Genomic DNA, 25519 nt, shown 5'->3' on the forward strand with positions numbered 1-25519 from the left:
GAGTCAAGCTAGTGTATGGATTGGGGGCACAGAAGGAACGGGATCCCAGATCATGATGTGGAGCCTTGAAGGCAGCCTACTTCCAGAAAGTTCTCATGTGAAAGATTAAACCCTGGTATGGAAGCCATTGATTTCAGGTCTCTGTTATTCACAATTAGGTACAAGTATTAATTTATATCCCCATGTTTATATGTGTTTATAGATTCACTTCTATTTGAGAAATGCCAGCAACAAGCTTCCCCTTGTGCGTGAACTTCCCTTTTCTAAACGAGCAGATACTCGCACAGACTCAAGCCTTACCCAGAAGCTTGTGCTCCACAGCATTCCGCAGGGACTGGTGCCTGAAGTACAGGAGGCCATTGGGCTTCTCCTGGACCCACTGTCTGGTGGCGTTGCGGAAGGCAGCCCAGTGCAACGTGGTAACTTTGTAATGATCCCTGTAGCCCAGCATGTCCAAAATCTGGAATATCTCAACCTCGGTCAGTCCACAATGTGAGATGCTCAGTAAGCACAGAGCATCAGCCACCTAGCCATCCAGTGCTGTTAAGACAACAGAATGACAACGATGGCAAAATAGAAGAGTTCCCAGCTACCAGGCATCATTCTAAATGTTTTATACGACTAACAACTTGTTTCTTTTAATCATCCTATAAGTAGGTATGACCTAACCCCGTCCCCATCTTACAAATAAGACAAAGCACAGAGAGGTTAAATAACTTACCCAGAACACACAGAAATATGTGCAGAACTGGGATTTGAACACAGACAAGCTGGCTTCCAAGCCCAGACTTTCAGGCATTAAGTAACAGCTACACTGTCCCAGCTAATACAGCCACGTGAGCTACGGTTCCAAGCCGGCAAGTTGGCCAATTACTAGACCAGTGAGCAGTCATTACTGAGATGTGCAAACATCAGATTTGCATTTTAGGGCAAGGAGTGGGCCTTCCGCATGGTTGCTCTCTTGGCACACATTCACAGACACCACCCAAGGCAGCTACACACATTACTCGCCTGACCCTCGGATTTTTCCACCACAGCTGGATTTCCCACTGGCTTTATGATCGACCAAGTCGAAAGAGACCCTTAAGACCATCAAGAGAAACAGCAGGGTCTGCTATCCTAGATGGACTTCCTCTGCTAGGACTGGGGAATGACCCCAAACACTGGCAATCACAAAACAGGCAGCTGCTCAGCCCCAGGTGTGCAAGCCTCTTTCAGAGGTTGATCCGAGTCTGACCAAGCTCTTCTTGGACCCGTGGCTCAGTGCCTTGGACTTGAGGACTCAGTAGGCAGTGCTAGACAGTGAGGGTCAGTCAGCCAGGGAAAGGAGTAGTCCCTCGGGAGACGAGGGCCTGGGCTTTCCTGAACAATGCTGGACGACTAGGGATGGCCATGGGCACAGCCATGTGTGACCCTTTGCCTGCGTGACCCTTCTCAGGGCACAGAAATGTTTATTTCACCTCCTTGCAGGTGGGAGAGGGTACACTAAATTTGAAATTAATTTTATTTGCCGAAATGCAAACTCTGGAGCAAAAAATGGAGCAGGACAATATGTTGTCACACCAACCGATATGTCTCTCAGTCCAAGCATTTTCTGCTTCCTTCCTCACCCTCACATCCTCATCCCTGCTCCATTCTAAATTCATCGTCCTTCAGAGAAGGTTATTGTAGCAGAAACTCAAGTTTCAAAAGAGACCTTTGAAGCTCATAGCAGAGATAACAGCTCTGAGAATAAACTTACCTTCTCAAAAGACTGTTGAATACCAAAAGACAATCTCCTGACCAACTCATGGAATACATTTTTTAACCACAAACAGACTCAGACAGTTACAGGATGAGCTAAGGAAGACTGAACCAAGAAAGGAGGAGGAAGCAGTGAGGAAAGAGAGCCATGGAGTTGCTAGGGCAGGTTTCCATGAAGGGGCCTGTGCCGTCCCCTGAACCCAGGCTGTGAGCAGCAAGAGAGGACCCATGAGACAGATGCGCCGGGGGACCCAGGAGTACAGAGAGCCTGCACTCTGCTTCCCATCGGGAGCCTGAAAATCAGAAGCTCTGCAGATCTCCTGATGCCCTCAGAACCAGACAGCAGAAATTGCTATGGAGAGACCTACAGAGCCAGGAGCTCCGAGGGTATGGGGAGTAACCAACGTGCCCTGTCAGGAATGCGGACTACCCACGAGACGGTAGGCTCCAGAAGGGTGCAGATGTTAGTGGGGCCTCCTCACGTTAAGATGAGGGAATGTGGTGGCTGACAGCAGCATAGAGCGACCAATCCAAGGACAGATGGGAATACAGGTGTCCTAGACGAGGCCAAAACTGGAGGAACGTGGGGCGCCTGGGTGGCTCGGTGGGTTAAAGCCTCTGCCTTCAGCTTGGGTCATGATCTCAGGGTCCTGGGATTGAGTCCCACGTTAGGCTCTCTACTTGGTGGGGAGCCTGCTTCCCCCTCTCTCTCTCTGCCTGCCTCTCTGCCTACTTATAACCTCTGTCTGTCAAATAAATAAATAAAATCTTAAAAAAAAAAAAAACTTTAAAAAAGAAAAAACTGGAGGAACGTCAGTTAACTGTAGACCATCTGGGGCCATGACCACCTCAGTGGAAGACAGCAGGGACAGAGGACAACCGAGGACACCCAGCACCAAGGGCCTCAGATTTAAGGTCAACCCAAAGGAGACACAGAAAGGACACAAATCCTCGCTTGACTGAAAAACACCCTGATCTGTCTGAAAGCAAGCTAAATTGATATAATTAACCTAGATTAACTGAATTAGGTTTCTGCCAAAACTTGGACTATAGGCTCAAAAGAATTGAGTTATAGAAATAACAAAGGCCAAGGGGGTCTGGGTTGCTCAGTCGGTTAGGCCGCCAACTCTAGGTTTGGGCTCAGGTCGTGATCTCAGTCCTGAGATCGAGCCCCACATGGGGCTCTAGGGTCAATGCAGAGTCTCTCCACCCCTCCCTCTCTCTCTCATTCTCTGTCTTGCTCATAAATAAAATATTTTGAAAAAATAAAGCATAAAGGCCCATTCCTCAGACTCCTGAAAAATGTGCCTCATACAGTTCTCTTTACCGTCAACACAGAGCTCCCTACACAGGGTTGTTGGATTTAGCAAATTAAAATACAGAGAATGCAGTTAAATTTGAACTTCAGATAGCCAACAAATTAATTTTGGGTATAAGTAGAGTCCGTGCAATAATTTGGGATCCCCTTCTAATGAAATTATTTTATCTCTGATTCGACTAATTTTTAGTATAAGTATGTTCCATGCAATAACTGCACATACTTTTACTAAAAGATTATTTGTTCTTTATCTGAAATTCCAATTTAACTGGGCAACCTATATTTTCTCTTACAGCCTTATCCTTACACCCTCCTCCTCAGGGTGGCCCACCATACATCTTTCTCCCCATGGGCTCCAGCTCGTTGTCAATACTGGCTGAGACCTACCTTCTCCTGAAGCCCCAGTGTCCAAATTGGCCCTTTTTGGCAGAAAAGTCCAGCTATAGTCTTCAATCCAGCGTTTCAGAATCAGTTCCCAGAGCTCCTGAATGGAGACCACCTCCAAGTACTCCTTCAGACACTGATACTCATCTCGGTAGATTCTACATTCTCTCAGCTCATTTGCTAGGATCGTGAGTTTTAAAGGATTCAGGTTTGTTCTTTTCCTCAAAGGGTGTCTGGTCTGTCGGAGGGGGTCTCTGCTGGGAATGAAGAGATACTGTCTAAAGATGTTCAGTTTCACCTCTTCGTCTCCTGCACTCAGAAGCTCCACGGTCCTCACATCCGGGCGCGCACACAGCGACTTGTAGGACAGGCTGGAGGAGACGGTGCTCATGATAAGTTTGCAATGAGCAGGCACTGAGCTCGGCAGCCAAGAGAAATCCTTCACCTGAGAGAGAAAGTCAAAGACATTTGAAATCTTTAAAGACTTTAAAACTACTTGGTTTATGGTTTTTAAACTCAGCGCAGCTGGAATTAGAGGGAGTTAGTACAGGGTAAAGGCTGGGGTTAAGGTTACAAACAATAAGCCGGACAGTAAACAATACGGTGGTAAGAAAATACCCACTCTCACCCCACAGAACTATATTTGACTGACGCCCCCTCTGTGATGACTTTGATAGCACAGATGCAACCTCCAAAAAGAGATTCCTATGAGCAAGGAATCCGACAGATCGTAGGCTTCTGAAGAATGACCTACAGTGCTGGCCAAAGGAAACCCTAAGAGTGAAAACCAAACCACTGGACTGAAAAAGATGCTGGACTGTTTGATGCTGAAGAATCGTCGCTTTATACAACAGTACCATCATAAGTTAAATGGTTTTATTTGGGAATCAAATAAACACCTAATCAAATCTTTCTAGGTTAACAGCCTCTCCCACCCCTAGCAACGATTATGATAATAATAAGAGCAACTAGCAAACAGTGACCACTTACTCTGAGCCAGGCACCGTGCTGAACGTGTCTTCAGGTACTCTATTAGCTAGAGATTTTTATTTTGGGGGTCTTCTGATAATTTGCCTTCTCTCAGGGGCCTTACAGACAGATCCAGGTGAGACTGGTCCTCCCAAGACAAGTTAATTCCTAGAGGCGGTGGACACCTTGCCTGGAACGTGCCTGTCATGAGCAGACCAGCAGATCCAAGACCACACCCCCACCGCCTTCTTATCCGCCTTTCACTCACCAAGCCCACATCTCCCTGACCTACATCATCCCAGGGCCAGAGCCAGAAACCAGGGACAGTCCCTACACCACAAAGTCTGCCAGAACTGTACATCCTGAATGATTTACTCTGCCTTTCCCATGGGAATCCCCACAAAGGCTTTGGCCTGGGCCTTCTCCTGGCTCCTGTCTTCTGCCTCCTGGCCACCATGAGACTTCCCCCGGGGCCCTGTATGACAAGGAGTATCTTCATCTCTTGGGAAATGCAAGTCATAATTTCTTCCTTCAGTGGCACTGGCTTCTCCATGTCAGCACTCAGTCATCCTCCTATAAATCAAACCCCAGGTATAATTTTAATACACCAACTCACTGAGTCCTCCTAACAACCCTCCTGAAAGGCAGAGGGGGAAACTGCAAAACAGAGGGGCTAAATGTCATATCTAACTCATTCTGATAGTAAGCAGCAGGGCTAGGATTGAAACCAAGGGTCTGACTCCCCAGGCAGGCTCCCAACCACTGCACGACACTGGTGCAGGTAATATCCTAGGACATCTAGGATAGTCCGTCATCCTCCCACAGACTTCTGCTGGAGCCCCTCTTCCAGGGAGCCTTCCCCAAAGGCCAAGTGCCTTCGTTAGAGGCTCTCACGGCACTACATACAGACCCTTGGCAGGCCCTGTCACAATTGCAATTCTATACTCATTGCTATAATTGTGCCATTAACATCGGCCATCCCCTGCCAGAATGAAAGTCCTGCTGGTTTGCAGGGACCACGTCCAACTCTGCTTATGGTGCTTTTCCCATAGTGAGTGGTCAATAGTTACTTGTTGAATTGATGGTGGTCACTGTGTATTAAATTAAAGAGCGGATTACAAAACAAAATGGTATGTAACTTCATTTACATAAGCTTCAATGAGTGTGTATAGACATCCATAGAAAAAAGAAGGGTCTACTCCCAAATGTTGAGCAGTGGTGAGAACGTGAGTATACTTAATTTTCTGTGTTCTTCTTTCATCATATTCTCTATGAGAAACATAGATTATTTGTAAATTACTGACATAATTTACAATTTCATGTGTGTTTAAGTTTTAGAGAAATTGCTTCACAAAGTAATGGCTGATACCAAGGTGACTTAGAGTTTCCATGGATCCAATATTACCTCAAACAGGATAAAAACTAAGGAGCAACCAATTTGGTATGTGCAAAACCAGTGTAGATGAGGCAGATCAAAATATGCAACATAAAGAAAATACTCAGGGCCCAATAAATGCTTGATAAAAGTATAAAACAGCGAGAGCGGGAATAAAGCCCAGGTGGGAGTAAAGGTCACAGTTTCTAGAACCAGACCACCCACATGTGAGTTCCCAGTCTACCACCATCTTCAGATGCCCCATAAAGCCACCTAACGTCTCCTCATGCCGTCCCCTCTGCATAAGCAGGGACGATGATCACAGTCTCTCTTCCACAGAGTTCTTCTGAGAATTCTATGTGTTCATACTTCTAAAGTTCCTAGAAGGGTGCCTGACCCACTCTAAGTGCCACCACAAAAGTATTTGTTCCATAAAATGGAGAGCAGTGACCATAAGCAATGTCGCCTGTAGATACAGATACGCGATACAATGGAAAGATGTTACATACGTTCTAAATTATGGTGTTTTCTTTTTATAAAACAGCAATAAAATAAGTATGATTTTAAAAAGAGATTACCTTCTGTCCTGAGATCCCATAAATGCCAATCAATTCTTCAATTCCATCTAGGACAAGTATACAGGGCTTTAAACTGATGGAAGCAATGAAGACTTCCACAAGAAATGGAAAGACCAAGACGTTTGAGTCTTCGTTAAGAACATCGGTTTCAAGCTGAGTACCTAGAGCAGAGGAATTTGCTCAGATTAGGCAAAAATGCTCCCATCGCTGCTAGAATATGTTAATGGGATGGGGAGGCGGAAGGGGTTGGGAACAATGAGTGCTATTCACAGCTGTACAGCTGACGCATATAGGTATATGTGTGATTAGCAGCCTAAAAATATTCAACCCAAAAGGGATAATGGTATTTACCACCAGATGTCTCCTATATATTTTCAGGATTGTATATAAAAAATTATTTTGTATGATCCAAAGCACTACTCTCGTTCTCCAAAATGCAAAAATAGATCATGTTACAAAGAGTTGGATGGGAGAAAGAAGCCAGTCTATGTGGTCTACGAAGTTTCTGTAGCTCTGTAACGTCAGGGGGCACTTTAAGCACCTCGACCACCTCCCCGGGCGGTACAGCCATGCACCCATGCATCACCTCCCCAAGCCCCTGCCTGGTGCCTAGGCTGCGCGCTCCTTGCCCACATTAAATCTGACATAACCTATCCTAAATTACTCTACCCACAATATTGGACCCCAGACCTTGGAATCTGGAAATTATCGGGGAGAATTAGGCAACAAGCCAGCAAAGCTAGAGGATGTAATAAGAGGACAAACTTTCACCCTATTAAGTGACATAGTAGTAGCCACCCAAAATTGTAATCAGCTACCTAATACTCTTTTTTTTTTAAAGATTTTATTTATTTATTTGACAGAGAGAGATCATAAGTAGACGGAGAGGCAGGCAGAGAGAGAGAGAGAGGGAAGCAGGCTTCTTGCTGAGCAGAGAGCCCGATGTGGGACTCGATCCCAGGACCCTGAGATCATGACCTGAGCCGAAGGCAGCGGCTTAACCCACTGAGCCACCCAGGCACCCCTCTTTTTTTTTTTTTTTTAAGATCTATTCATTTATTTTGGAGAAAGAGAGAGAGAACACGTGTGTGAGGGGGAGCAGTGGGAAGAGGGAGAGGCAGAGAGAGAGAGAACCTTAAGCAGGCTCCATGCCCAGCACAGAGCACGACACAGGGCTCTCGATCTCATGATCCTGTGATCACAACCTGGGCCAAAATCAAGAGTCTGATACTCAACCAACTGAGACATCCAGGCACTGCCCCGCAACTACTTAATATTCTAAGGGCATTTCAGCACATACAACTTTGATCTTGCTTTTATTTTTCAAAGCCAATATTTGAAAATTTAAGTATATTAGAATCTAGAAAATCAAGTTATGCAAAGAAGCTTTAATGGATTTAGCCTCTCAGATGCATTAAGATTCTGTTAGAAGCACTGAGAATAATTACGTTTCACAACTACTTACAGCCTGACTGTTATGTGCAAGGTACTGAGCTAGCAGCCAAGAGGAGATAAAATGATCTATAACATAACTTCAAGGAGTTAAGGGAAGTGAAAACGGGTTCTGTACATGAATAACCATGTTTGAAGGCAGAATATGAGACTGAAGTTTACTGGAGTTTGATACAGAACCATCACAATACGGAAAAGCTGCGTTCAGAAGACATTTGAGATGAGTCTTGGAGAATGCACAGCTAGAGACGAGGACAAGGGCATATCCAGCAAGATAAGGCAGAGGTGAAGGAAGGAAAAGTACATGAACATTCAAAAAACAGGAAGCTAATTAGAGCAGTGGAACTCAACAGGGGGTGTCCCAGGGATTCTAGACATCCTACAACACAGGACAGTCACGCACAATTAAGCTGTGTCCTGGTGTCCACCTGACTTTCAAATGTTCTGTCAGTCACATAGGGGGGAAACTTTATTAATTACCACACCTAGAAACCCACTCCATTTTCATGCAAATGCAAAATAATTTGCAGATTTATGGGGCGCCTGGGTGGCTCAGTGGGTTAAAGCCTCTGCCTTCAGCTCAGGTCATGGTCTCAGGGTCCTGGGACCGAGCCCCGCATGGCATCGCATCGGGCTCTCTGCTCAGCAGGGGGCCTGCTTCCTCCTCTCTCTCTGCCTGACTCTCTGCCTACTTGTGATCTCTGTCTGTCAAATAGATAAATAAAATCTTTAAAAAAGTAATAATAATAATAATTTGCAGATTTAAAACACATAGAATTTTCTAGGAATACAACTACCATGTAATGTGATGGAAGATTAAGTATTCCTTCGTCTGAAATGATACCAAGACTTTTTCACCACTTCAGAAAATCACAACCCTGAGAGGAATATCACTCATGATGCTCAAACCTTGACTATAACACACCTGGGCCAGTCTACCCTGACAGCTATTGCTTCCACGGTCATTTCCATAGAGAGCCAAGCACCTGCCTACTCCACTGTGGCCTCCGCCGAAATCATGTCTGAGCACTTATATATTGAAGAACATGTTATTTTATAATAAACTACTTTATCTTTCTCTTTTACATGGGAGTAGAGGGTAGCATGGGTCTTCTTGTTATTGAGGTAGAAATCACATATAATATTATATTAGTTTCAGGCATACGACATAATGATTCGATATTTGTATACTCTACAAAATGATCACCACCATTAGTCTGGTTACCATTCAGCACCACACAGATACAAAATCATTTTTTTCAGAGCACTTGGCTGGCTCAGTCATAGAGTATGTGGCTCTTAATTTCAAGTTTGTGAGTTCAAATCCCATCTTGGACATGGAGCCTACTTAAAAATTTTTTAAAAAAGAATTTTAAACAAATATATTTTTGGGGATAAGAATTTTTAAGAAGTACTCTTACCCAGTTTCAAATGTGCAATACGGTGTTATTAACTATAGCCACCATGCTGTACATAATATTCCCAGCACTTATCTTACAACTGGACATATTGATTTTTAAAGATATTTTTATATTAGCAAATGGCCATAAAGTTAATGACTTGAAGGCTATGTATGAATGTGAGACATAAAGGAGGAGAAGGAATCAAAAAAGATAGGGGCACCTGTCTGACTCAGTCAACAGAATGTGCAACTCTTGGTCTCAGGGTCATGAGTTCAAGTCCTATGTTGGGTGTAGAGATAATTTAAAAAACATATCTTAAAAAAAATGGTTTGTGCTGTGGCACACAAAAAATATATTTTTCAAGAATGGGAAGAGAACATTTAATCTTGGTGCTTCATCCTTCCGGGTATTTTGGGAATTTTTTTTTCCCCAAATCTTTAACATATGGGCAATATCAAGACTCTAGGCCTTAGGTAACTGAAGTTTAGAGGAGGAGAGATTCTGGAAATCATGTAGTCTAGTCCAAATCCTCGTTTCATCGGTGAGGACACAGGCCTAGGAAGGTGAAGAAACTTGAACACAAATCAATGGGAGCTTTAAAAACACCAATTTGCTAGTAGTTTTCCTGCAGGCAACACATCATCATTTAAAGACCACTCCGTTTGAGTTTTCAAGCTGTGTGGGTCACTACCACCGCGTATGGTTCACCAGCAGTCATAAGCGGAGGGCACGCACTGCTCACCTCTTGCGTGAAACTGGTGGAGGCTAAGACACAAAATGGAACTGCATGAATCTCGGGAAATACACACAGCCTGACAATCATAAAGCACAATATCATTCAGAAAAATCAGCAAAACAAATAACCCGACAAAAAAAGGGGGGGAAAAAACCCTCAAGGAGGATACCTACAGATGTCTGCATACACAAAGGAAAGCCCAGTGTTTTAAAAATCCCATTGGGGGTGATTCAAATGGTTTTTCCTCAAGATAATATTGGAGATAGTCAGAATTACTAGGAGTGGAAAATGATCCTAAACATGTCTCTTTATTCTGTTAGTGTCAAATGATCTCTACTCAGTGACAGTGGTCTATTGCCTAATTTAAATGGTGACATCTCAAGTGTTGGAAGACCCAGTCAGGATAGGTAAATTTATGGGGAGAGAAAAAAAGTCGATTGATACAATTTCAAAATACCCTGTAACAAAAGGACTTAGTGATTGACTGATTTTTTTCCGTCTGGGGCAGTGTTAATCTCTTGCCATTCAATAAGGATTTACTGAGAACATTTCTCTATTAGGCTCTGTGTCAGGCACAGAGTGGGACAATGTCCAATAAAATAGACATGGTTCAAACATGTTATTTTTGATGTTTATATGCATGAGTATGATGTTTATTATTTTTAAGCTAAGCTTTTTCTCTTGTTTGGAAAAATAAGCTCCTCTGTGCCACAGTGGAAAAAAAAAAATAGACATGGCTCCCTGCACCCGCAGGACTGTAAGGGATACAGTAACACATATAATAACAGGATCCCCAGGATGCCAAGCTCAGTCTTTGCAGGGAGACACCCACACAAACTAGAATACAATGGGACTGGGGCTGTCCTTGCCACTTGGTCAAAGTTAGAGATGAAGGAGAGAGGCACCTATCAGGCTCTCACTGGGAGGGTGATCTTTATTATTCTTTTAAAGATTTTATATTTAAGTACTCTCTACACCCAATGTGGGGCTCGAACCCATGACCCCAAGTCAGCCCGGCCTAGGGCCTAGGGCACAAGGCTTAGCAAGCCCTACCAAGAAGTCCTGCTCCTATTTCTGCCCATTCCACATCACCGATTTGAGCGCAGACTCTGGGGAACTGATGCTAGGGGAGGACCCAATGGAAATCACTCAAAAAGCAAAGTGTCCCTCTGTTGGTTCAAGGAGGCAAGACAGAGCAGTACAAAGGACTAGGGGCCTGGAGCTGGGTGAAGACCTGAGTCTGAACCCCTGCTGTGCCCACGTGCCCCGTCTGAGCATCTGCGGAGAGAGTGCTGGCTGCTGACAGCATTAAATAAGATGCTGATAAAGCCCTTAGCACAGAGCGCGGCACTCAGAAAGCGGGCTCAGTAAATGAACTCATTGTTCTTCGGGCTGCCCCCGGGGTTGTGGGGGTAACAGGAGGAAATATGTAAACAAGAAAGTCAGCCGCTCTCCCCTGACCTTCTGCGAAGCACGTCACAGAACATCAGTGGCCTGCGAGGCAGGCGAGGGGCGTGGGAGTGGGGAGAGCGGGCTCCAGGCAGTTCTCGCTGCAAGATTCCTCTATCCGGGCAAGCAGGGGCGAGGACGGAGCAGCAGAAATGGGAGCTTCGCAGGGCACGTTTCGGGGTCCCTTCTAAAGAGGGCGCCCACAGGAGCTGCGACTGCACCCCGCCGAGGCAGGCGGCCCTGGGGAACCGCTCGGCAAAGAAGCTGAATGTGCCCCAAGCCCTTGACCTCCCGGCCAGCTGCGTTCTCTGCCGCAGCTCCCCGTCTCCTGCCCGCATCCACCGCACCCAGGTGAAGCCCAGCTTCAGGGCTGCAGAGGCCAAACGGAGCGCGGTGCTTCCCCTGAGCCTCCGCCCCGGCTGGGCTCCCCTGCAACCTCCTGCGTTGCCGCCCCCTCCCCGAGTCTAGTTAATGAATACAAGTTTCTTGTTTCCCTTAGCAGTCCCCCGCTCTCGGCCTCTCTCTCTAGCTCAGGGAGGAACAGTCATGGTCACCGTCATCATCATCTCAACAACACAATCACACTAACGGCGACTGTGTGCAGGGGACTCTTCTCAGTACTTTACCTGCAGACTCTCACTCCTCACACAGCCGGACGCAGGCACTGTTAGTCCCACCCCCATCTTCAGATGAGAAACTGGGGCGCATGCGGCTTAAGCAAACTGCCCAAGAGCACACAGCTAGCAAGCATCAGCACCGGCTAGCAAGAGGCAGGGGGGCCTAGCGCAGAAGCACAGCCCTTGCCCCTTGGCCCTGGGCTGTTCATGAGGTGGGGGCCTCCTTTCAGGGACACAAGGTGTCACTGAGTGTCTGCTATTCACCGGCCCGTTCCTGAATGGATTCCGCATTGTCGACCTCAAGATCTGTTTGTTTTGAAGACAGCAGCTGTTTTTCTCAGGAGCTTTCAGTATCTAAAAACACACTCATTAAAATCACAATTCGCTTTGGGAATAAAATCATAACTGGGCTCGTTGGGTTGAGTTCATCTTCTCAGCCTGGCCAGACCGAACTCCCCTGGGCTGTGGCTGAGCGGGATCGGTGGTCGTCCTCTAGGACCAGTCACACCTGCTGCTACTGATTTTGATTTTACCCACATTCCACGCCCTGGGAAATGCAACCACAGAGGACCCATTCCCCTGTGCCTATTTGTGCACAGATACACACATGCGCGCGCACACACACACACACACACACACACTCACACAAAGGAGCTCAGATACCTGGCCCATCAGATAGAGATAATACACATCCATCAAAACTCGTTCTGGGATCCACATACCCACTCAATACCCAAATGCACGCTTGGGTACAAGCCCCACGTAAGAAGGGACGAGTTCCCTAAAACAGTCAGATACGCAAATACACAGCAGACAGCTAATAATAATAACAGCTGATACTTATCAGGGCTTACTCCATGCCAAGCACTGGGCTAAATGTCTTTATTTTTCATACTTTACCTTAGTTAATCTTCTCAACTACCTACAAGACATTTCTTCTATTATCCACATTTTACAAAACAGGAACACAGAGCCACTGCGAGTTAAAATAACTCACAGAAGCTCGCTCAGCTAATAAGTAGCAGTTGGGCTCCCCAGCTGCTCCTAGAACAGAGGTAGATCCCACACAATTGTTATCATTACCCATACACACCTTGTATCTTAGCTAGCTCTCATCCAAAGCAGAACTCTTTTGATTCCCCTCAAAACGTGCTGTCCCCACCCCACTGATAATGTCCCATCTCAGTACACAGCCCTCACCATCTCACTTCGCAAAGCTATCCTCAATGCCTCCTGTCCTTCAAGCTCCACATCTAGTTCCTCAGGAGACTCTCCAGTGAAAGCCCTCCAGCTCCTCCTCCGCTACTGCCCTCCCCAACCAACCCCCATCACTTGCTGGGACCATTGCAGTAGCCTCTAATGAGCCTCTACACTTGCTCCCTACATCCATTTTCCATACATCAGACTGACAGATCTTTTCCAAGTATCTATCATTCGTATCACTCCCCTGGTTAAGATCCTCCACTGCCCTCCCACTGTACTCAATAGAATCTGAACCTAGCATTCTGTGCAACAAAGCCCAGACCCGAAGTGGCCTGGCCTTTGCCTCCTGCTCCATCTGGTAGGACTCCCCTGCCAGCCACACTGGCCTGCTTTCCTTTCCAACTCACCTTTGTGTCTGGCTTAGGACCTGTATTACCTTAACTGTTCTCTCTGCCTGTAACGTTTTAATCTCCACGTGGTTAGCTACTCCGTGTCTGTGAGATCTCCACAGAGTATAGCAGAGAGAGCTACTTACCGTGCAAAAAGTCCATGCTCTCCCTTCTGGGGTAGAGTCAGCATTTTGTCCCCATTTGACCCTCAGTGTGGCCATGTAGGCCCACGGTGGCCAATTTCTTGCCAAAAGAATGGCACGGGAAGTGATCTGGATCACTGCCAGACCAAGGCATTAAAGGAACAGGTGTGCCTTTTCACCTCTTTTTCCTCTTCCTCTAGCCAAAGGCAGAGGACTCTGAGGCCCTAGGGGATTACACAGCCTCAAGAGGGACAAGGCCTGTGTCCCCGGATCACCACATGGAGGAGAGACACTTGTTACCTAAGAACCCCTTACTGGATTGTTCCATGAGCGAGAGAAAGACTTCATTCGAGAAGCCACTGAACTGGGACTTAGCTGTCACCGCAGCTAGTTATTCTAATACAGAGACGCAGGCCCAGACTGCTCAACCTAGCAAGCACCTGCCCCCTTACCACACCAATCTGCATGGCGTTTATCACTTTCTCAACGAGAACATCGTATCTGTGGGAGTCATGTCCTTACCGGCCTGAGGCAGACATCCCCAGAACCCAGGGCAGTGTCTGTCACAGACCAAGCAACCAATCAGTACTCAGTAACGAGTGACTGAACGAGCACGTGAGTAAACGAACATGCTCGAGAAATAGGGACGGAATCAAACAGGAGGAGCGATAGTTGGGAGGCACGTCCTGTCACGGAGGCCTTGTCCTTGTTTCCCTCGACTGGAATGCTATCCCTGAGATACCTGCTTGACTCCCTCCTTCCAGTATGTATTCAAATGTCTTCTCAGCGAGACTTTCCCAGACCTTTCAACACCTAACAGTTCTGACACACACCACACGCTGTCTCCCTTCTTGTTCTGTTTTATTTTCCCTCATGGAACTTACATCCAACATTCTGTATTACGTTTTTAGTCGGTGAACTCTTAGTCTCCCTCACCCCAATAACATAAACACACCATGAGGGTAAGGACTTTTGTTCATTTTGTTCACTCTCGCATCCCCACTGCCTAGTGCTCTGGCACGTAAAGGTGCTCAACTAACATTTGGTGAAAGAGGAAGGAAGAAAAGAAGGAAGGAAATGGAATTCGGTGAGGGAAAGAGGTGGGTAGATCACGTAAGTGAGACAATACAGGGTTTACACCAGAACAAGATGAAAACAGCTACTGGAACAGCAGACGGAATATCTAATCTCTAACAAAAATTCGCCAAAGCTAAAGGCTTGATTCCAGTACCGTAGTTTTTGTACTGCAATTCTGTGATGAAGTAATGTATCACAGACATGATGTCACTGCTTTCACAAGTGCTGCCCACAAAATGAGGGATCATCAAGATGCTGGGATATTTCTTTTTGAAATCGTTCACCCAGTTGGCGATCAGAGTAGACTTCCCACAACCACGTTCTCCAGACAAGAGCAAAATGGACTTGTAAACTGGAAGAGGATTTATTCTGAAAAAATAAAGGGGCAAAATGTAGTCAAGAATATTTACAAATGGAGGGAGGGAGGGAGAAAGGGAGAAAAAAATTTCCTGCGTCTCTAAGAGATACGAAATTCTAGTCTCAACTTTGGCTTCAGTTGGCTCCAAGTAAATTATTTTCCCTCTGGGGTTTAGCTCTGTCCTATGTAAAATTAGAACAGGAGAGAGATGGTAACCTTGGAAGGCCCTTCCAGCTACACAGGTCCTAGGGTTGTCCTGCATTAACCTGGGGCTCATCAAGGGCCCAACCTGCCCAAAGGCCCAGGGAGGGAGGCTCTTCTACATCGGTCTACTGCTCCTACAGCTGCCCTGCTTAGCCCTTCCCAGGGTCATAGCCACCATCGCCAAAGTGGCCCTCCATTGAACATCACATCAGAGGATAAGAAACAGAAGCATCCGTATGCCAGGGATTCCCATGAATCTTGATTACCATGACTTTGGAAATTACAATTGTTAGTAACTCACTAAGACATAGCCTGCTCCTCTACCAGGGTGTTTTGGCTCGTAGAACTGCAGAAACGTGATTTCTCTGAACAGGCGTGGGCACAGTATAACCTGTCCCGTTGCTTAATTTTTGTAGTGAAGAATTTCCAGATATTGGTATCTGGAAATACCAATTGGTATCACTACATATAGACTCCAACCCTGTTCCTTACACATTTGTGGTTTAATAAGTGTGTGCCTCGTGATTTTTTATGCATGGAAGATTCACAGAGACAGTTAGCAGGCTTATCTTACTCACTATAAGCTTGTGACTGGCACAGTAACTTATCATAAATTGTTGAATGAGTGAATGAAATCAAATAAATAAGCCTGACATTGGGGTGGGGCAAAGCAAGAAGATATCAGCCTGAAGATTCACTAAAATAGGAAACCTAGGGATGCCTGGGTGGCTCAGTTGGTTAAGCCGCTGCCTTCAGCTCAGGTCATGATCCCAGGGTCCTGGGATCGAATCCCACATCGGGCTTCTTGCTCAGCAGGGAGACTGGTTCTCCCTCTCTCTCTGCCTGGCTCTCTGCCTGCTTGTGTGCGCTCTCTTTCTTGTTCTCTCTCTCTGACAAATAAAATCTTTAAAATAAAATAAAATAGGAAAATTAAAGCAGGTTCGGATCATTTAATAGAAATTATTCCATGAGAATTCCACCTCCATTATGATGAATTAGGAGTCGATGTGTTATTGCTTTAATTACTTCGCCATCAAATTTGAATGGCAGAATCTGATTTGGTGTCCTACCTCCACCTTTGCCCTCTTTTGGTCCCTCCTCAGCCAAGTAGCCAGAGTGAACTTGTCCAGATATGTGACATATGTCACTGCTCTGTGGTAAAAATAGCAAAAAGCCCAACTCCTTACAATGGCCTGTGAGACCAGACAAGACTCACACCCTCCCCCTATCCATGACACATCCACCCTCATTCCCCACCACCCTCCCTACAGCCCTGGCTTCCTTCCAGCTGCCTGGCCTCCCTGCCATTCCTCCAGCCTCAGGAACTCTGTGCTTGCTGTTCCCTCTGTCTGGAATGCTTGCCCAGTCCGTATTTGCATAGCTCGCTTCCTCACCTGCTTCTAGGATTAGCCAAGGTTTTATATTTTGCTCCATAGCACTAAAGGCATCGGACCATTACATGTTTTCCATATTTGCCATGTGTGTTGCCTAGCTCCATAATGTAAGCTCTGTGGAGGCAGGGAGTTTGGTCTCTTTGTTCACTACTACGTTCCCTATGTCTAGAATACTCCTTGGCTCTTAGCAGGTAAAGCCAATGAAGCAAAAATACAAATATAATACATCCACATAATTAAGCCAGGGTCTGAATGATTTCTTCTTAAGAACAAATAGAAAATGAAAACAGTGCAAAGAAATCTATGGGTATTGTTCTAGATGGTCAGTTGTTAGGACAATGCTTTCAAACTTCAAAAGAACACCCCTCTCTTACCTCTACATGTGACTCGGGAACTTACAGTACAAAGCATTGTTTCCAAATGTCAAAGTTCTGTTTCCACACAGCTAATTTCAAAGGGCTTGTTTCATTATTGTATTTAATTGGGCACAGTTGGGACTTGTATTTTGCAATAAAAATCTTCAAATTTCTCATCTACTCTGAAATACGCAAAATTATAACTTACATGAGATATAATTCACGTACCCAAGTCTCACCATTTTACAGTATACAGCTCAGTGGTTTTCACTATATTCACATGGTTGTACAAATACTATTAATTGCAAACCATTTTCAGCACCGCCAAAAGAAACTCCAGACCCATCATTTCCTGTTTCTCCTCTTCTCTCATAACCTGCCAGCTACTAACCTACTTTCTGTCTCTAAGGATTTGCCTATTCAAACCTATGATTTTTTTTTTTTTAAACGCATGACCTATATATTCAAACTCCTGGTAAGTTTTTAAAGCCTTGCCTGGGCTCCATGTTGTATTAACCAAATAACTTGTCTTCCTCTTGGCACGAGTTCCCAGAACCACAAAGCTGTTGGTAGCTCTACCCCTCAGTGGACTAAAATGGCGGGTGCAGAGACTGGGACAGAGGTGGTGGAGATGGTGGAGATGGAGAATAAAGGAGATCTGTAGTAAGAAGAGGAGGATGAGGATGAAAGAAAAAAAAAACTATCTCAAGAATCTCCCTATTTCTGCGGATGAGACAGGCAGGGACACTGTGGACAGCCCCAGTCCTTCTTCAAGCCCCAGCCTCTTCCTGCCTGGAGGTGATGAGCAGAGGATGCACCACACCAGGGGGTAGGGAGAAAAAAATAGGGGTTTTGATGTGGGGGACACTGGATAAAACAATGAGTGCATACATTGGGTAAGATAATTCAGTTCCATACACAAACACAAACAATACTGTGGCCCGGAGTAGGCATTCAATGAGTGTGAGCTGCATATCTTAATGTAATTAAAAATGAGCTGATGATGTATGTGGAAATGCTTTGTAAGTTATACAACACTGCAAAAATGCATTATTCATATTTCCTGGTCTAATTTCTTCTCCTTAAAGTCATTCCATCATTGTCATGAATTACTTTGACCAACTTAGAGCAGGATGGGGTGGAGGAGGAGACGCGTGCTTTGCCCTCCAGAGTTTATCATCTCCTTAAGGAGACTGGAAGAAAGGAAGTGAAATAGTCATGAAAACTTTGCAAAGGCAGACTGGTATCTGATAAGGAAATTCCAAACCAAGGGTGGCTTTTCGGGGGTGCTCTTGCAGGAATGTTGGGCATAGAAAAGGGGAGGTGGGGAAGACAGCTGAAATTTGAGGGATCATATTTACTCAAGTCAGGCTATTTTGCTCAAGCCTAAAAAGTCTTAGATTTCTTGACATCTTACCTGAGAAGAGAGTCTAAGCTGGAACCAGGTGCAGCACTGTTACAATCAAATCCCACATCCTTTAAGGCAAATCTTTCCAAGATTTCAAAGGTTCTATTTGATTCCTTGGAAATTACAAACACTTGCTTACACTTCTCAGTAAACTCTTCATGATAGAAACGTTCAAAGTTGTGCTTATAGTCTTTATAGACAGAAAGATAAGTTTTAGTACCTTACATTTGTTTCACATTTTCCACTACATATGGTTATTATAAATGCCCAGGAAGGTATCTCCCCTTCTGTATCCTTATCACCTTCTCCCTATGCTGGCATCGTATTTCACAGCCCGTTTCGTATTCTAATGAAAGCAAACAACAGGCAAGCAATTTAATCTTCCTAAATTTATTTGTATACGAAATCCTCCTTAGGATTCCAAGTTATTCCTTGACCTGGGAATAACAAGGGCAAAAAAAAAAAAATTTAAAACTGAGTTTGCGGCATACCTCCCCTCATTTTTTAGATTGTTATCTAGTATGAAGTTACCTAATTCAATCTTGTGGCAAATGTATGCAAGTGTATCCATGGCAGGGGTTGGGAGAGCGGGGCGTACTTTTGGACAAGATGCCCTAATGCAATGACAACCATGGGTACGGATGTAACTCTGCCACTGGGCAAGCCCCTTAAACTCTCTGGTGAAATAAGGGGTAGGGCTAGACACTTGGATCTCTGAGTGATTCCTTCTAGTTTCAATTTACTGTAATTCTAAACCTGCAGTTTAATTAAAGTCAAGTTGTTCTGGACTGCCAAAATGCCTTCTGTCTCTGGAGAGACTTATATCCTCAGGGTTTTGTTTTTGCTTTTAATGGAGGGAGGATGTTATACAAGAAAATGAATGCCAGGTAGGTTAACCTGGTAGGTTCCCAAGATACTCACCTTGTACCTCCACAGTTAACTGGGTTGCCCTCTGGTTCCAGTTAGAGCCAAAGAGACCTGGAAGACCTAGAGTCTGGCCAAAGTCAGCTTCAAATTTCAAGATCTTAGAATTGAGAATGATCCCACAGTCTAATGGGTCTCTTGAGGTAAACCTGAACCTTACCCATTAATCTTAAGTATCTTCAGGGAACTCAGACGTTGTTTCTATGAGTTAAGAGTGTGAACCAATAGATCCACATTGCCTTACAATAAACACTTGCTTCCCAAATATCTTTTTTTTTTAAAGATTTTATTTATTTATTTGACAGAGAGAGATCACAAGTAGGCAGAGAGGCAGGCAGAGAGAGAGGAGGAAGCAGGCCCCGTGCAGAGCAGAGAGCCCGATGTGGGGCTCGATCCCAGGACCCTGGGATCATGACCTGAGCCGAAGGCAGAGGCTTTAACCCACTGAGCCACCCAGGCGCCCCCCAAATATCTTTTGTTACCCATCCCTCACCCCCATCAGATTCTGGAACTCCCCGGGTGGTAAAAGGGTATCAAAGATACAAAAGAAAAATAATATAACACTTCTTTCTAAAGCCCTTTTTTAAATAATATATCCATTCTGTAACTTCTAATTCACACATTTAGTCCACATGTTATACATTCAAAAGTCTAAAGCTATTTTTTCCAATAATAACTAAAATCAAAGGCTAAGGAGAATACTATGGAGAAATATCCTGTCTCTAACCCAAATAGACTTGATTCTTTTTTTTTTTTATTAACCTATAATGTGTTATTTGCTTCAGGGGTACAGGTCTGTGATTCATCAGTCTTACACACTTCACAGCACTCACCATAGCACATACTCTCCCCAATGTCCATCACCCAGCCACACTATCCCAACCCCCCACCCCCTCAGCAACCCTCAGTTTGTTTCCTGAGATTAAGAGTCTCTTAAGGTTTGTCTCCCTCCCCTGTCCCATCCCTCCCCAATCCCATTTTGTTTCATTTTTTCCCTTCCTACTCCCAACGACCCCACCATCCTGCCTCTCAAATTCCTCGTATCAGAGAGATCAAAAGATATTTGGACAGACTTGATTCTTGAACACATTAGGAAGTATTGATCTATACAGGCAGTTCAGACTGAGAATAGTCAAAGAATATCACTAATCATCATATTTCGAGCTTTAGCCAAATCATCTGTTCTTCCCAAACTCATTTGTTGCCATCGTTCCCATTAACTATTTACTTTGTGCCTCACATGCGTCAGGCATGGCTTTTGGCTATTTTACACACATTATTACTCTCGAGGTGGTGAATGTTAACTCATTATGTAGAAGAAGAAACAACAGCTTGCCAATATTGTCGTTTGCTCAGAGTCACACACATCTAGGAATTGAAAAATCTGAGGTCTGAGAACATGAGTGTCCTTAGACATTCCAAAACTCCAAGCTTGTAGTAAATATTCAGGATATTTTTGGGGCACTCAACACCCATTCACCTAGTTTCCTTAACAGCCCCAGATCACCATCCAGTGTCCCACCTGTCCCGACTCTCAATTCACTTTCTTCCAGTGGGTCTGACTCCACCTCCAGCTCCAGGGGGCATCTGACCCAGGATTAGCCAATCAGAGCATCACCTGGCACCAGGGATTAAACCAGTTACAAGCATATGGTCCCAGTCAGGCTAATCAGAGACAAAAAGACTCGATGCTAGGACTTTGAGCCACTTCTGCTGGACTTGAATGTGGAGCTATTACAGCCATCTTCCTTCCATGATGAAGGAGCAAGGAACTGAGGGAGTATCAGAACCGCAGAGCCATGCTGATAAACAGTAAGAAACCAGGGCAAGTCATACCGTTTGACCCATTGCTTAAGCCTGAGTTGAACCAGACCTAATCCTAGGCTTTAAAGTTATATAAGCAAATAAATTCCCTTTTTGTTTCAGGCAATTTGAGTCACCTGCAACCCAGAGTTATGATTGACACACTATTCTTTTCTAGGACTCCAAAATGATTTGGCTTGTAGGCAGAGTTGATCAGCTGATCGCCACCTGCCTCCCTCCCCACCAACACTGCATTCGAATGAGTTTAGGTGAGTCAACTCTGTCCTGCTCAGTTCACCAAGATCCACCTGCTCCCTGTCATAAGGCCTATTGCCTGCCTGGCCCCTGAGAACATTCAGGAATGCACCACCTGCCATCGTTTTTGCAATCTCACGTTAATGGGGCCCTTGCAACAGTAATTCATAGCCTTTTCTGGGTCATGGAACCTTTTGAGAATCTGATCAAAGACACGGGCCATCTTCTTACCCACCCCCCCAACACACATATGCACATAAACATTCTATTTTTTTTATATAATTTTAAGGGCATCCCACAGACAGACCCAAAGTCTGTCTAGGTGAAAAAACTCTGCCATACTCTAATATCGCTCTGCCCTTTCTTTCTGTGTCTGCAAGACGTACCTTCAAAAATAAATGTAATCACTTCATTTAGAGGCAGGATGGCAAGTTGTGCTCCTCAGACTTTAACGTGTATGCAGCTCCCTTGGTCATCTTATTAAAATGTACTCCCTCGGGGGGCCTGGGTGGCTCAGTGGGTTGAAGCCTCTGCCTTCGGCTCAGGTCATGATCTCAGGGTCCTGGGATCGAGCCCCGCATCGGGCTCTCTGCTCAACAGGGAGCCTGCTTCTCTCTCTCTCTCTCTTTCTGCCCATCTCTCTGCCTACTTGTGATCTCTGTCTGTCAAATAAATAAATAAAATCTTTTTAAAAAATGTACTCCCTCATTCAGTGGACCTGGAATGCTTTTCTATCAACTCCCAGGTGATGCCATGGCTGTGGGTCCATGGATTACTGAGCAGTAAGGGTAAGGGCTGTTTAGCAGTACCCTGGACCTCCACCCACTAAGGTGCCAGGAGCTCTCCCCCAACTCTGACACCAAAATGACTTCAGACAAGGCCAAATGTCCCATGGCAGCGGGGTGGGAGGGGAAGGAGACAACCAGCTGGGGCTGAGAAGCTCTGCTCTAGATCTATTGCCTTAACTGCCAGATATTTGAGGCCTTCTCCAAGCTCCTGGAATTCCTAAATAATCTTCCATGACCCTTTATTTGCTCTTATTTCCAGTTTCCAAAATCTTCAAATGGAGAAACGCATGTTACAGAAATACGGTAACAACTTTAAATGCTTACGGAATATTTTCAATGATTTCAAAAGTCCTCTTACAAGGAAGACATGCAAAACATGCTAACTTTATGTTGATAAGACACTTAGCTGTATCTCCATAGTTACTCACCCATATGTTCAATCATGAAAGTGGCTGGGTAAAGTTGTTTTATCACAACTGACCAGTCTTTGAAAACCAGCTCACCCAACTCATGGAGGTCTTTATAAAATCGGACAGGGAGTCCTTTGTTAATAATTTTGGCCTTAAGCTTGCCAACCCTTAATTTTTCTTCATCATTCAGAGAGCCTGAGAGCAGCCTCTCCTTTTCCTCATCTAAAGTCTTCAGCAGCGTGGGTCCAGTCCTAAAGTAAAAATACTGAAATTGAGACTTATTCAGAAATGCCGCTTGGATGATCTCAAACTCCGTCAAACTGTAGTTGGGATTCTCCAGGACCCAAGGATAACCATTTTTTGCAGCAACATAGAGATTCTGCTCTATTGGGGATAAACTTGACAAGTCAGTTGCTTTGGAGAACAGTAAAGGCACATGGTCAGGGAGAAAGTCCCCGTACGTCTGACCCAGCATGCAGATGAGAAAGGGAAAGCAGCTGTTCACATAGTCGAGACAGAGCTTCAGGTACTGGGCGTGGAGACAAGAATGCTGTCTAAACAGGTTGGAGGATAAGGGCGGCGGGGCCATCAACGCTGCACACCTCAGGTCTACAGCTTTGAAATACGTGCCCCGGGAAATGCAGAGCTCGTTAAGCTGAGGAAAGATGTAGTTTGCCAAAAAGTCTCTCTCTTCTTGAAAATCATTCAGAGTTGAACAGATGTAAGGCTGAATGGGTTTCTGGAACTTTAAGACAAATTGGGCGTACTTATCTACACTTGCCTTCTGGCTTATTTCACTTTGCTCAGGGGATGACATCATGCTTAAAATACAACGATTTTCATCCCAGCATAGCTGCCAGTCTCCACGGCTTCTAAGACGTCTTCCTAATTATGTTAGTTACAAACACTTTGAAAACTTTCCCCAAAATGGTTTCTTTCTTATTGACATGTGAAGGTGAGAGGTGCCAACCAACGGGCAAATCAGGTTTGAAAATCTAGTGGAAGACTGAAAAAGAAAAAAAAATTTCATTTTAGGATTAAAGGAAGTTCACATTCCCCTTCTCCCCCAAAGCTTTTGCTGACAAGCTGAGAACCACAAGGTGAGCAAGCACTGGACCCAAGGCTCTCCACCTCTCCCCAGACTACCATTCCACCTTCCCGGTATTCCTTCCACCCTATAAATTTGGAAATCATGCAAGGGGACTTCCTGAGTGTGTGAAAAGGAAGACAAACCAAGAGAAGGATCCTTATGTGTCTACGAGTTGAATTAGCCAAGACCCATGACCAAGGTCAGAAGCAAGAATGAATAGGTATGAAGTCGAGATTGGGATAAGAAGAAGATACCAAAGTGTAACAAGGCCCGAGACCAGTAATGCACCAGATATCTAAGAGACACGAGGAAGTTGGGATCTAAGACCTTCATGGAGTTCTGCAACACTTTTTTTTAATCTTAAATTGAACAGACTCATACAAATTCCATCCACCTACATGAGCTAGGAATTCAATTCCACTGAGCTAATGATAAAAAACACACCCTCCAACACTGATGTAGATACGCTTGCACCTTGCTCAGAAGAAAAAAAAATAAATGAAAACGACCCTTTTTATGAGATTTTTCTTAATGCAACTCATTTCCATACTAAGCACTGCTTTTGGGGTTATGTTTTTGCCTCCACCTAAGGAGAAACATCATGTTATCATGTATACAGCAATTTTTCATCACAATCCCCTGGCAAGAATAATGCAGTACCTTTTTAAAAAGTGTTAACCCTTTCACTTTGAATTGTCACAGTAGTTCAATGATAGCTAATATTGCCACCCTACTTTACAGTCAAAGAAACAAAAATTCAAACAGGATAAGCAACATGTCCAAAGTCACTTGGCTAGTGAACGGAGAGCCAGGATCTAAACACAGGTTAGCCTGACTCCCGAACAAATACTTTCAGTGTTTCTATATTATAGAGATAATGAAATCCCTTAAATCAATGGGTGTAAATGCCTATCCGATAAATAATATTGTAATAAATAGGTGGCAACTTGAAAAAAATCAGTTCAAGCTGTACTCTCACACTACTGCACCAAAAAAAACCAAAAAACAAAAAAACCTAAAAAAATGACAGAACAGGTGTCATGAGTGCTTTATTAACAGACTTCTCTTCTGCCATGTAGGAGGCTGGAATTAGATTATCAGCCGTTGCAAATATCCACCTTCTCCTAGTCCCATGCAATCAGAAATCATTTCTATTTTAGTTTCTACCATATTCTCAACACCTAGTATAATGACTGGCTAAGAGTAGGTGATAGGTAAATATTTGTTGAATGAAAATTTAACATAATTTTTCAATGAAAAGAAAATATAATTAAATATTTATCAAACCTGGAGAGGACTTCTGAAACTTACAAGCTGTAGAAGAAATCACAATGGATAGACAGACACGGTTACATTTTGAAAAGACTTAAAAGGCAATCAACAAACTGTAAAAAAATATTTGCCACAAATAAGTTTATCTTTATTTTTAAAAAAATACTGGCATCCTAGTAGACATATAAGCAAAAGATACAAACAGATAAAAAGAAAAACAATACAAGAATACATATAAAAGCACATGAAACCTTTCTAGAATTCAAAAAAAATTTTTAAAGCAATGATACAGATTTTTAAGTTTAAGTATGTAACTTTGGTGAAATTTTATGTCATATATAGCTACGGAACTGTAAACTGGTAATTTTGGAAAGCTATTAGAAGGTATATTTAGGAAATAAATGATAATATATTTCAAAAT

General features: G+C 44.3%; 1 protein-coding gene across 1 annotated transcript in view; it reads right to left on the reverse strand.

The window, feature by feature from the left end:
• Nucleotides 1-25519, reverse strand: part of LOC125107005 (putative tetratricopeptide repeat protein 41) — a 96174-nt gene that overhangs the window by 60214 nt on the left and 10441 nt on the right. Inside the window, exons 2-6 of the mRNA XM_047741547.1 lie at nucleotides 22755-23742; nucleotides 18566-18746; nucleotides 14991-15205; nucleotides 6368-6528; nucleotides 3449-3890 (exon numbers count right to left, since the gene is read on the reverse strand). Of these exons, the coding sequence (XP_047597503.1) occupies nucleotides 3449-3890; nucleotides 6368-6528; nucleotides 14991-15205; nucleotides 18566-18746; nucleotides 22755-23556 (1801 nt within the window). The 5' untranslated portion in view covers nucleotides 23557-23742. The remainder of the gene's footprint in view (nucleotides 1-3448; nucleotides 3891-6367; nucleotides 6529-14990; nucleotides 15206-18565; nucleotides 18747-22754; nucleotides 23743-25519) is intronic.

Source organism: Lutra lutra, chromosome 8, assembly GCF_902655055.1.
Source record: "Lutra lutra chromosome 8, mLutLut1.2, whole genome shotgun sequence".
In the NCBI taxonomy this organism is placed as follows: Eukaryota; Metazoa; Chordata; class Mammalia; order Carnivora; family Mustelidae; genus Lutra; species Lutra lutra.